Source organism: Mesocricetus auratus, unplaced genomic scaffold, assembly GCF_017639785.1.
Source record: "Mesocricetus auratus isolate SY011 unplaced genomic scaffold, BCM_Maur_2.0 Super-Scaffold_100707, whole genome shotgun sequence".
Taxonomy (NCBI): domain Eukaryota; kingdom Metazoa; phylum Chordata; class Mammalia; order Rodentia; family Cricetidae; genus Mesocricetus; species Mesocricetus auratus.
Window position 1 is genome coordinate 13,965,414 of NW_024429269.1, and position 12,358 is coordinate 13,977,771.

At 49.5% G+C, this 12,358-nt stretch overlaps 1 protein-coding gene across 2 annotated transcripts in view; it reads left to right on the forward strand.

The window, feature by feature from the left end:
- The window catches only part of Slc7a8 (solute carrier family 7 member 8), a 57,031-nt gene that overhangs the window by 38,687 nt on the left and 5,986 nt on the right, over window positions 1–12,358 (forward strand). The window contains exons 4-8 of one of the 2 annotated variants that reach the window (XM_040740576.1): window positions 3,248–3,373; window positions 5,243–5,396; window positions 6,086–6,209; window positions 7,185–7,288; window positions 11,587–11,683. In XM_040740576.1, coding sequence (XP_040596510.1) covers window positions 3,248–3,373; window positions 5,243–5,396; window positions 6,086–6,209; window positions 7,185–7,288; window positions 11,587–11,683 — 605 coding nt within the window. Of the gene's footprint in view, window positions 1–3,247; window positions 3,374–5,242; window positions 5,397–6,085; window positions 6,210–7,184; window positions 7,289–11,586; window positions 11,684–12,358 lie in introns of those variants that run through there. The other variant, XM_040740577.1, reaches the window with a different exon arrangement.

The window sequence follows — 12,358 nt, forward strand, 5'->3', positions numbered from 1 at the left end:
ATCACCAGGCACGTGACCCTGAAATCCTTACAGAACTGAGTAAGATAACCAAATGTGTATTTTCAAGATCTCTGTCCATCTGGAACATTCTAGTATTTACAAAATGTTCTCCCTGTTCAGGCACTTAAAGCTCTTCCTCCAGGAATATGTTTTCATCTTCTGCTATGGTAGCAAACTGGCTAATAGCTCTTGTGTAAGGAACCAAGAGTTTCTACTCTCAGAAGTCAGACTTCCCGTTACTCTTTCAACTCTGTGGAAACAACTAGGGATTGTCTCCCCGATTAATGAAACTCTAAGGGAACAGGGGATAATGGTATGCACTTGGAATGTAGAGATTGGAGAACTAATGGATCATAGTATTTTCTTCCTTTATTAAATATTTGTTGTGCATCTGCTATTTGTAAGCACTGGTGACATGCTTGGGAGTTAAAAGATGTGAAAAAGATAAAAAGAAACAGAAAACTTATACATACATATATATATAATTTTAACTGCAGCCCTACCTAACCCAGTATTTGATATGTACTCTAGGTAGCCTTGAACTCAGAGCAATCCCCCTGCCTTAGATAACTTTAATAGGAATAGGTACCGCCGGGTATTGGTGGCCCATGCCTTTAATCCCAGCACTCAGGAGGCAGAAGCAGGCGGATCTCTGTGAGTTCAAGACCAGCCTGGTCTACAAGAGCTAGTTCCAGGAGAGCCTCCAAAGCCACAGAGAAACCCTGCCTCGAAACCCCTCCCCCCCAAAATATGAATAGGTTCATAAAGCAAATGGTGTGGTCCTGCTCCATCCAGGAAGGACAGACCTTGTGCCTTGTCTATAAAGTGTGACTGATACAGCTTACTTTGCAGGCATGTTGTTAGGAATCAATACAATTACAAAGCCTCATGGAACAGGTAGGTCTGGAAAGGTGGGAGGAGCTTGCCAATTCCAAACGATGCAGGGAAGAAGCTGGCAGACAGCTGGAAAAGCAGGGCCTCCTTGCTTTGTAGACTTGTCCCGGGACTAGCAGGGCTGGGAACACTTGGAAAACAGGAGTCCACTTGAAGATCGGGCATTGCTGTCATTTCGCATTCAAGTGAAATCAGAACCCTACAGCACTGTGTAACTTTCAAACACTGCAGAGCATCCGACCACTATTTCCGGGAAAGGAGAGCCAGGAGCGTGTTTTTCCCCCTTTGTTCTCAAGTACTTTGCAATAGTCTGGAAGTTAAGAATCATGCGTTTGCCAGGCACAGTTAATCCCAGCCCTCTGGAGGCTGAGGCAGGCAGATTTATGAGGTCAAGGCCAGCCTGGTCTACAGACGGAGTTCTAGGACAGCCAAGGCTACACAGAGAAATCCTGTCTTCAAAACAAGACAAAAACATTCATTTTCAAACCGTAGCTCCTGAGAGTTGCCCAGACAGTGCAAGGATAAAGGGAGAGCCCACTTGCCTAGTATCTGGCCCTTTGCATTTGGCCAACCTATCAGGTTCAACATTGTTGAAAGAGCTGTGACTCCTGCGAGGAGGCAGAGCTGGAGGCTCCGCCCACCCCATGCTGCCAAAGAATATACACTAACAGTTGGCAGACCGGCACCTGAGAACTTGCTGACATTCGTCACCGGGAAACACACAACAATTTCTTCTAAAATGAAATGTGCATTTACTGAGTGACCAGAATCCTAGCCCCAGTTACTCACAAGCAACAAAAAGTCTACCCAAAGACTTAGACGCACCCTGAGGCTGCTCAGGAGATGCTTCTGCAGAGGGCTTCTTTCCCCGCAAACCCAGTGACGTGAGCTCAATCCTCACAGCTCACATGGAGGTAGACAGAGAGAATCGACTCCTCCAGGTTTCCCTCTGAACCCCTCACATGACATGCGACCCCCTCCACACATACAATAGTAATAAAATAAAGGTGTTTTTTAGACAAGGTCTCACTATGTAGCCCTGGCTGGCCTTGAACTCAAAGAGATGCCCCTGGCCCTGGCTCTGGCCCTGGCCCTGGCCCTGCCTCCCAAATATTGAGACTAAGGGCATGTGCCACCATATCTGGTTAAAATAAAGTTGTTGTTTTTTGTTTTCTAATAAATAAACAAGGTGTAGTGTCTAAAGAGATGACTCGGCAGTTAAGGGCACTTGCTTCTCTTCCAGAGGACTCAAGTTTAGTTCCCAACCACCGAGTAGGTCACAACCACCTAGAGCTCACTCCAAGAAACTCAATGGCCTCATCTGGTCTCGAAGGACACCCACACACTGGTAGCATACACACATTTAGATACACACAGATAGATTGAGATAAAAATAATAAAGAAGGACTTAGAGGCAAGTGTGGTGTTGTCGTTGTGAAGTGTGGTCTCACCAAGTGGCCTAAGGTAATCCGCTCACAATGCTGCCTCGGGGTCACAGCTGCTAGGATAAGGGACACGTGCCACCTGCGTCTGAAAGAATGTTTGGCTTTCCTGTGGCCCCTCTCCCGGTGTGAGGGAAATGAGGCAGGCGCTTAGAGAAACCATTCCACACTCCCTCTGTCCAAATGACGGATGCCCCCCACCCCTCAGGTCCCCAGATAAGTGTGATCCCCTAATCCTCATGAGAAGCCAAGGCCGGAAGCACATTATTTTCCTGTATTGAGAGACGATAGGCCTGGCAGTGGTGGTGCATGCCTTTAATCACAGCACTCGGGAGGCAGAGGCAGGCGGGTCTCTGTGAGTTCAAGGCCCGCCTGGTCTATAGATTGAGTGTCAGGACTACACAGAGAAACCCTGTCTCAAAACCACCCCCATACACACGAAAAAAAATGAATAAAAGAGGAGGAAGGTGAATTTTGAGGAGGATGTGGTAGCACAAACCTATAGTTCAGACACTTCAAGAGGAGGCTGGGGCAGGAGGGCGCAAATTGTGTTGGTGTTGCTTGTTGCTTTAAGATGGATTTTATACTTTAATAAACCTAAGTAACAAGAGCCCCTAACCTTCTGTTGCCCCAGAACCAGGGTTCCCCATGAACAGATGACAGCTGGACTCCTGAGTCCATTCTGTACCCTGGTCATGAGTAAGTCTCCCCTGAGTCAGTGCCCACACGTCCCTGCCTATCTGGCTCCTAGCCCGGGACGGGGAGTGAACGCTCTGACCAAGCTCTAATTTGGGGCATGTAATCCCCATTGTAACCTGTTAACCCAGTCAAAGTTTCTGGTCACTGGGGCTGTGGGTGTGAGGTTGTGAGCAGTGTGTCCTCTGAGGGCCTCTCTGGTGTTGTCATTGCAGTGCTGCTCACATGGGTCAACTGCTCCAGCGTCCGATGGGCCACCCGGGTTCAAGACATCTTCACAGCCGGGAAGCTGCTGGCCCTGGCCCTGATCATTATCATGGGCATCGTGCAGATATGCAAAGGTAAAAGTCGCCAGGACCACATAACTCTTCCCCCACCCCTTGCCTGGACACACCCTGAGATCCCCCGACCGTGTGTTAGACTGACTTCTGTTGTCCGTTTCCTCGACAAAGAAGATGAGAAACTGTTTTCCTTAGGGTTAGGGCTGCCCACCTCCACTCGCACACGCCATCTTGCAAAGATCCACACTTGCCTCGAGGCTAGCACAGCTAAGCCAGGGCCCCGGATCTCTGAACGCAGTTGCTACCCCAGGGAAGAAGTTCCTTACATTTCTGTTGTACTTTGTCAATATCTTAAAATGAGGAACAGAAGGGGAGAATTTTATGTATTTCAATATTACTCATAATCTCTGGGGAAAGAGCTCTACATTCTTGAGGCCTCTGCCAACATTCCCCATTGGATTTGATCTGTATTTGGTTTCCATGGGACCCACAGCTCTGCTGGGCTCTGCACAGCGTCACTGCCTCTGTGAGAAAGTGAAATGACAAACAGGAGCACCTCCTGGCTGCCCCCAAGCTCTGAGGGCGGAGTGGAGACCCCGGCAGCAGACAATCTTTCGTTCAAGATACTGACCTTGATGATTTCAGCAGCCAGATGAAGCCCGTGGGGGAGGGGGTATTGTTTTCAGCTATCTAGGCTCAGGAAACATCATCCTATCTTTTCAAAGATAATGAGTCCTTCCTTACCTGGTCTCAATTCTTTCTCCTGGTTTCCCATCCTAATGCTAGATTACAGATGTCTAAAGAACACAGCCAATTACTCTGCTTTATCCCAGCCTTTTTAGTCAGCAGCTCTGTGTGTGTGTGTGTGTGTGTGTGTGTGTGTGTGTGTGTGTGTGTGTGTGTACACTTAAATCTAAGGTTTTGTGCATGCTGGGCAAACACTCTACTACAAAGCTGTGTCTCTAGCCTGGGGGAAAAAAACTAAAAAAATAAAATTTATGTTTATTTTATATGTATGACTGTTTTGCCTGCTCATGTATACGTGTGCCACGTGCATGCCTAGTGCCGGTAAAAGTGGAAGAGGGCATTGGGTCATCTGAACTGGAGTTTCAGATGGTTGTGAGCCACCATGTGGCTGTTGAGAATGAAACCTGGGTCCTGAGCAGGTGCAGCAAGCACTCTGAAGTGCTAAGTCTTCTCTCCAGCCCAACCCCAGCGTCTTTTTTTTTTTTTTGAGGGTCCAGTTTCTGAACACTGTAAATACTGGGAAGGCCGTTTCAAGGCTCCTCACTGAAGGATCCGAAAGGAGACCAGATATCCCTTAGGCAGTGAGGGGTTATAGGTAGAGCAAGCAAAATATGCTTGAACTGACAGGACACAAGAACTCTGTGTAAGCTTACATTTGAGTGTTGGTTGTTCCTTATGCTTTCTTCATAAACATGCAAATCATATATATCAGGGAAAGTAGTCAAAAAGACTGTCATTGATGCTGGCCTCCCTATTTCCATGAGCTTCCCTTCAAATAATACTGTCTTTTAAAAAGGACATTCTGCCAGGCAGTGGTGGCACACACCTTTAATCCCAGCACTGGGGAGGCCAAGGCAGGGGTATATTTGTGAGTTCGAGGCCAGCCTGGTCTAGGGAGTGAGTTCCAGGACAGCCAGGGCAATTACAGAGAAACCCCAGCTCAAAAAAAAAAACTGAAATAAAATAAAAATAAAGAACTTTCTGAGCTGTGATTTGAACCTGAACCCTCGTTCGGACTCGTGGTTCTCAGGTGCCAGGGTCTGAGAAGTCCCCACCCGTCGAGCGCTCCTCTCTCTCACAGCGGTTTGCGGAAGAGCAGATAAGGAGCAGGTGTATCACCACAGGGGAGGGGTGGTCAGGGGCTCTCCTCTCTGAACAGCCTCCTGCCTGTTGTGTCCACAGGAGAGTTCTTTTGGCTGGAGCCAAAGAATGCATTTGAGAATTTCCAAGAACCTGACATCGGCCTCGTCGCTCTGGCTTTCCTCCAGGGCTCCTTTGCCTACGGAGGCTGGAACTTTCTTAATTACGTGACTGAGGAGCTTGTGGACCCTTACAAGTGAGTGGAAGAGTCCAGCCCTTCCGGTCACCTTAGCCCACACAGTGCCCATTTCTGGGGGAAGGTAACATAGATCCACCTCTTGCCTCTATGCTGCACCTGTCCTGATCTTCCATGAAGGAACAGTTCATTTTTGAGCCATTTACTGTCTGCCTTGCTGAGAGAAGTGAAAGGGTTCTATGAGTGTCCCAGGGCAAGTAAAAAATCGGAGAGCTGGGCTGGGCAGTGGTGGCGTACATTTAGGAGGCAGAGCAGGTGAATCTCTGTGAGTTCCAGGCCAGCCTGGTCTACAGGATGAGTTCCAGGACAACCAGGGCTCTGCAGAGAAACCCTGTCTTGGAAAACATAAAAAGAAGAAAAAAATCAGAAATCTGTGCAGGCTGGTGTGGCGGCTGTAAAGAAGGAGGAGGAGCTGCCCTGAGAAGTCTTGGAGTTGTATCTGTTCGGAGCCAGGCCCAGCCTTATGTCTTAAGACAACAGAAAGTGTGGTTCGTGGTCCAGATCTAAGTCAAGAAGTTATAAGTAGTCTAAACTGTTCCATTTCCTCCAAGTAATCCTGCCCCACCTGAGTCAAAACCTCCCTCCCAGAGAGAGGAAGGGCCAAGAAGCTGCAAATCTAGGCTCCTGTGGTCCCCTACCAGAACACATCTCTGGTATGGGCTTCCCTCTCACCTCCTCTCCCTCTACAGGAACCTTCCCAGAGCCATCTTCATCTCCATCCCACTGGTCACATTTGTGTATGTCTTTGCCAATATCGCGTATGTCACTGCAATGTCCCCCCAGGAGCTGCTGGCCTCAAATGCAGTCGCTGTGGTAAGAATCACTCTGGGTCCCAGACCCAGAACACTGATGTTGACCTGCCAACTTAGCCCACTCGCTTTTCCCTGGTCCAGTGCCTCATGGAATTGAAAGTCATCCACCTGCTCGGACTCAAATCTGCATGTGTCCTTCACAGGATATCTCCAAATGCCTGAGAGTAAACCAATGGCTGGGTTAGTTCCAAAACAGCTACCATGGTTACCTAAGCAGTTGCCACAGAGTCTATATGGCTTTTGGTGTTGAAATATCTAATGTTTTACAGAACAAGTTCACTGACTCCTGCTCTAGGGCACTCTAAGCGTTCAGGTTATGTAAGAAGACAGACTGCTCTTCACAGAGACATATGCTTGCACAAGACATACTGATTCTCTGTCCCTCTTTCTCTGGGAGTCATGCAAACTGCTCTCATAAGGAAAAAGTGGGTATTTGAAGGACCTTGTAGTGGAGTGCTTGCCCTGTGTTCCATCCCAGCACCACACACTCTCTCTCTCTCTCTCTCTCTCTCTCTCTCTCTCTCTCTCTCTCTCTCTCTCTCTCTCTAAGCCTTGCTCAAGGTGGTACTAGGGCTTGAACTCAGATCTGACTCCTAGGCTGTGTACCTCCATGTACAGAGAACTCTGTAGTGTACACGTGCTGGACTTACAGCACCTGACCTTCAATCGTGACCCTCCTTTGCCCCAGTGTATGATCTGAGGTAAGCTGTAGATCACTAGGGAACTCCGTTTCCTCATTTGTAAAGAAGGATAAGTGTTCATTACTGTTATCACCACCATGCCCTGGCCCTCTCAGTAAATTAGCCCACAGCACGTGTTCCTGGTGTGTAGCTGCCCCTGCGTCATGGTAGTCTGGACCCGGGTTCTCAGAGAGGATCAGCCGGGTAGATGGGAGACAGGCACTCCGGAAGTGAGGAGCAAGCTGGAATAGGGCTCTTACGCTTACTCATCACTCACTTCTTGTTTTCTTCCTCAGACTTTTGGAGAGAAGCTTCTGGGGGTCATGGCTTGGATCATGCCCATTTCTGTTGCCCTGTCCACATTCGGAGGAGTCAACGGCTCACTCTTCACCTCCTCCCGGTGAGTGCTTGCCCGGGCCCTGCCTGGCCACTTTTCTGCGTCCATTGCTCTGTGTGCCTCTGATGGATTTGTCTTCAGCAGGGGTCTATGCAACCTCCTGAGTGGTGGCTTTGCAGGAGTACGCATGTCAGCGTGTGTGCTAAGGGGGGATCTGCTGTCCGGAGGGTAGCCTACACTACGTGGTGTGCAGGCTGCAGCCGGCCTTGTTGTGGCAGCAGGATTTCGTCTTGACTACATTCCTAGAGTCCCCTTCCCCCCTTGTCAGCTACTGTCCAGAAGAAACCCTACTTTGAAAGGGACCTGGAAGGATTCTTATGCTTGAAGCCTCTGGATCTGGCCGCCCATGGATGTCTGGAGCCAGACTCCACCTGGGATGAGATCCCTGTGATGTAGGACTACTCCCTACTCAAGAGGCAGCAGGTACTGCAGAAGGCCACGGGCTGCACAGGGAAGAGTAGAAAGGAAACGTTCGTCAATGAGAGAGCCGGTAGCCACAACCCCAACCCAGAATTCCTTGGGAAGCCAGAAACGTGAGTGGGCCCTGGAGCCTTGCCTCTGTCTATCCAGAGATCAGGCTTCTCTTTCATGTCCCTTCCTGCCATCTCTAGAATGGACTGCGGGATGTACAAATGCCGAAGGGTTGCCATCTGTGTGGCCCGCAGGTTTTCTGTGCCCTGGGAGCACAGTCCTATTCAAAAGACGAGCCTGGGCTCGACTGTTTCCCAAGCCACCTGCCGCATCACAGAGAAGTTCCTGTGAGATGACAGAGACTTCCATGTTTCCAGGGTCCAGAGCAATAAAGAGGAGGACGCACACTCACCCCTAGCAACCTCGTGTGCGTGTCACACAGGAGCCGTGGCCACCTGGAGGCCTAGCAGAGGGCGAGCAGTGGAAGAGCAGTGACCCAGGAGGCCCCCTGGGATCTGTTGGAGGAGAGTGGCTGGCTACAGTCGCTTTAGTTTGGGGTTTGTCCCTCAGGCAGGCCACACAGTGGTCTGCATGCATGTAGCATAGTCGTGTGTGCATGCAGGAGATGCCGGAGGAATTGCCTCCCTTCCCGGGCCACCTCTGCTCACCTACTACTTTCTTCTCTCTTCCCTCCCTCACTCCCTCCTCTTTCATTATTTTATGTCTTAGTTTGAATCTGGATGGTCCTTGCTGAGCAGACAGTGTGTGTGTGTGTGTGTGTGTGTGTGTGTGTGTGTGTGTGTGTGTGCGTGCGTGCGTGCGCGTGCGTGCGTGCGTGTGTGTGTGCGTGCGTGCGTGTGTGTGTGTGTGTGTGTGTGTGTTTTACTTGGTGCCATCATACTCTCCTTTGTTCCCTAACTTGTGAACCTGACGTGGGACTCTTAGACCTGGACAATTACACTTGGTCCTGGTCGTATGGGAGGGGGATCTGAATGAGAGCCTGGCTATGTGCATGATGAAGCCCACAGAGTCTGCGAGGCTCCATCTAGTGCATGACCCTGGGCTGGCTGGAAAAGACCATAGCATGGAAGAAGGGAGGGGCTGCATGTGTCTTCTGCATGAAACTAGGGAAGCTGGCCTGAACAGTTCATGGTGGCAGCTGCTTATGGGCACTTGGAGTCACAGTCAGCTCCCACTCTTCTGAGCTGCTACTGTTAGCACCATTCTACCCCGTATACAAAGCGTGGAGAGGCAGTTCTCTTAGAATCCCTCGTCTGTACCAGGTCTGGGGGCACAAACCTCTGATGTCAGACCTCAGAAGGCTAAATCAAGAAGTCCAAGACTTCCAGGCTAGCCTGGGCTACAGACAGCAATAGCCTGTGCCCTGTCACACTGTCACCTTCCGCTCAGCCGCCGGCCCTAGAGAAAAGTAAAAGTAGATACTCAGCAGATAAAGGCAATGCTGCCAAACCTGATGACCTGAGTTTGACCCCGGGAACCCAACTCAAGGGTGGAAGGTGAGAACTCCCAAAAGTCGTCATTTCATACACACAGACAAATAAATGGGTGAAATTAAAGCGATTAAAGAAAACAGATTATGTGCCGGGCTTTGGTGGCCATTAATCCCAGCATTCTGAAGCACTCGGGAGGCAGAGGCAGGTGGATCTCTGTGAGTTTGAGACCAGCCTGGTCTACAGAGTGAGTTCCAGGACAGCCTCCAAAGCCACAGAGAAACCCTGGCTCGAAAAAAAAAAAGAAAGAAAACAGATTATGGACGTTAATATGCACAGGACTACTGGCAGTGTGGGTTGTTTTGTTTGGAAGAAGTATAAAGAGAAGGGAAGGAAGGGGCTGCTTTAATGTTGTCCTCTCTGTGGGTCTGTGTCTCTGTCTCTGTCGTCCCCACTATCTCCTTGCCCTCCTAAGGGTGTATAACCACCCCCCATTTTTTAGATTATCACTTTTAATTGATAATTAGATTATTTATCAAAGATATTCAATGCTATATGGAAAACAATATATTTATTTACCAGAGAGAGAGAGTCGCTCAAACCAGGAGTTAGAAGCGTGGCTGGCTTCCAGGAGAAAAAGGGGAGGTTCCTTTTCCTTTCACTTCCTTTTATATCTACCTGTGTCAGTTTGCATGTCCCCGCCCTCATGGGCGGATAGCTTTGTGGGGTTCACTCCTACAATTATTGATTACTTTTCATTGATAATTAGATTATTACTTTTAAGACGTATGACCTTCGTCTGCACATGTGTCTGTGCACTGTGTGCATGCCTAGCACCCACAGAGTCAGAAGAGGGTGTCAGGTCCCCCAGGAACTGGAATCGTAAGTGGTTGTGAGCCACCGTGTGGATGCTGGGAATTGAACCAAGTTTCTCTGCAAGAGCAGCAAGTGCTCTTAACCAATGAGCTGACCCTCCAGCCTCCTCCCCATTTGTGAGACAGGGTCTCATGTAAGGCTAGCCTCAAACTGGAAATCCTCTCCCTCAGCTTGGTGTATTGGGTTCAAAGGCACGCGTCACCACGCCCAGCTCCGGATCACAGTTTTGTATTCCACATTTTTGTTTGATGTTGTATTGTGAGCATGCTGTCACAGAATCATTTTCTTCAGAAACATGATTTCGAGGGCTGAAGAGGCGCCCAGATTCAACTCCCAGCACCCACACAGCGGCTCAACCATCTGTAACGATCTGCCGCCTTCTGGCCTCTACCAACACTGCTTGTACATGGTGCACAGACATACATTCAGACAAACACCCATGCACCTGAAACAAAAAAAAGAAAATCTTAGAAACAGGATTTTTCTTTGCTTCATAATTACACACATATCCTACTTTCTTTAGCCACTCTCATGATTTTAAGCATTGAGGCCATTTGCAGTTGGACTCACTGCCAGAGCCTTTTTGTCTATGTACCTTTCGGTACCTCTCAGTTTTTGTTTTCCTAAAGAAGGCTTCTTGGGAACAGAATGAGTAGTTCTAAGGGCATACATTTTTTTTTTTTTGGTTTTTCGAGACAGGGTTTCTCTGTATTGTTTTGGAGGCTGTTGGTCCAGCCTGGCCTCGAACTCACAGAGATCCGCTTGCCTCTGCCTCCCGAGTGCTGGGATTAAAGGTGTGTGCCACCACCGCAGGGCAAACATTTTAAGTGCAGAGCATATACAATAAAATGCACAAACTTTAAGAGTGACTGACAAGTTGTGATGGTTAGAAATGCTGAAGGCAATAACCCCAGAACTTTTACTGACTCTCCCAGGTTCCCCCATCCTTTTGCAGCCCGTGGCCCCTCTCTGGCCTCCCAGAAGCAGCTGCTCTCTGACTGTGATGAGGGTGTTTTTTTAAACCGTTGCACAGCAAGCTCAGAGCTGTGTGCCAGGGAATCAGTCACCCCAGAGCATCAGAAGGTTCTCATGTAAAGGAGACACACAGCCAGGCAAAGGGACAGGCCTAATGCCGGTATTCAGGAGGTGGAGGCAGGAGGAATTCCAAGCCTGTCTTTGCTACGGGGAAGTTCAGGGCCACATAGATGGCATGAGAATGTGTCTCAAAGAACCAAAAATAAAAAACAAGGGCAGAGAAGCTGTTCAACCTGTAGCCTTGAACCATGGGAATGATTCGGAATGACAGTGTGGCACCCTGAGCCAGCCAGATGGTACCCTCAGCGTTGACATGCCTGATGTCCATCCACCTGCCCATTGGCTGCCTCTGGTGTGCCTGTGCCTGCGTTTGTGAGCAGAGGCTCTGGGGCTGGAAAGTGTGGCACAAAGGCAGGTCCTGGCTGGGGGACAGTGCCACTGTGTGGGTCTAAGGTGGGCATGGATGACAGAGCCTCGGCTTAGAGGTTCCCAGGCTATCCCAGGCTGACCTACTTTTCTCCTTGCCAGGCTGTTCTTTGCTGGAGCCAGAGAAGGCCACCTTCCCAGCGTGTTGGCCATGATCCACGTGAAACGCTGCACCCCCATCCCCGCACTGCTCTTCACAGTAAGGTTCCCTGCCGCGGTTGGCCTCGCACAGCTCCTCCCCTCGCTCTGTGCCTAGTCACGACTGGGATTCACACTATCCGCACGCGCGCGCACACACACACACACACACACACACACACACACACACACACACACACCTGTCTCCTTCTGGTTGAGCTCTGCATTTCACTAAGCCCTAGCTAAGCTTGCACGTGCGGCCAACGCTCTATGAATGTCAAGGGATATAATTAGAAACGATCCCAGGCAAAAACACCCACAACTCTCAGGCTGGCTCATTTTCAGTCTCCTGTCCTATTGAGTCAGATGAAAAAAGACTTGGTGGTGGCACAGCACTTGGGAGCCTGAAGCAGGAGGATCTCTGTGAGTTCAAGACCAGCCAGGTCTACAAGAGCTAGTTCCAGGACAGCTTCCAAAGCCACAGAGAAACCCTGTCTCGGAAAAAACAAAAACAAAAAGACTTGGGATACCACAGCCTCCCAAATACATGTCTCTGTTATTGGCCTTACCGGCACCTGCTACCACAGGGCACAGTGTTGAGCCTGTGTTTCAGCTGGTCACAGCAGATGTTCATCCCCCCCCACACACACACACACTTCCTGCCTCTTGGAAAATGCCATCAAAATAAATCTAGTTCAGGGCACAGACGGGGGAAAAGGCATAAATTGAAAGTGGG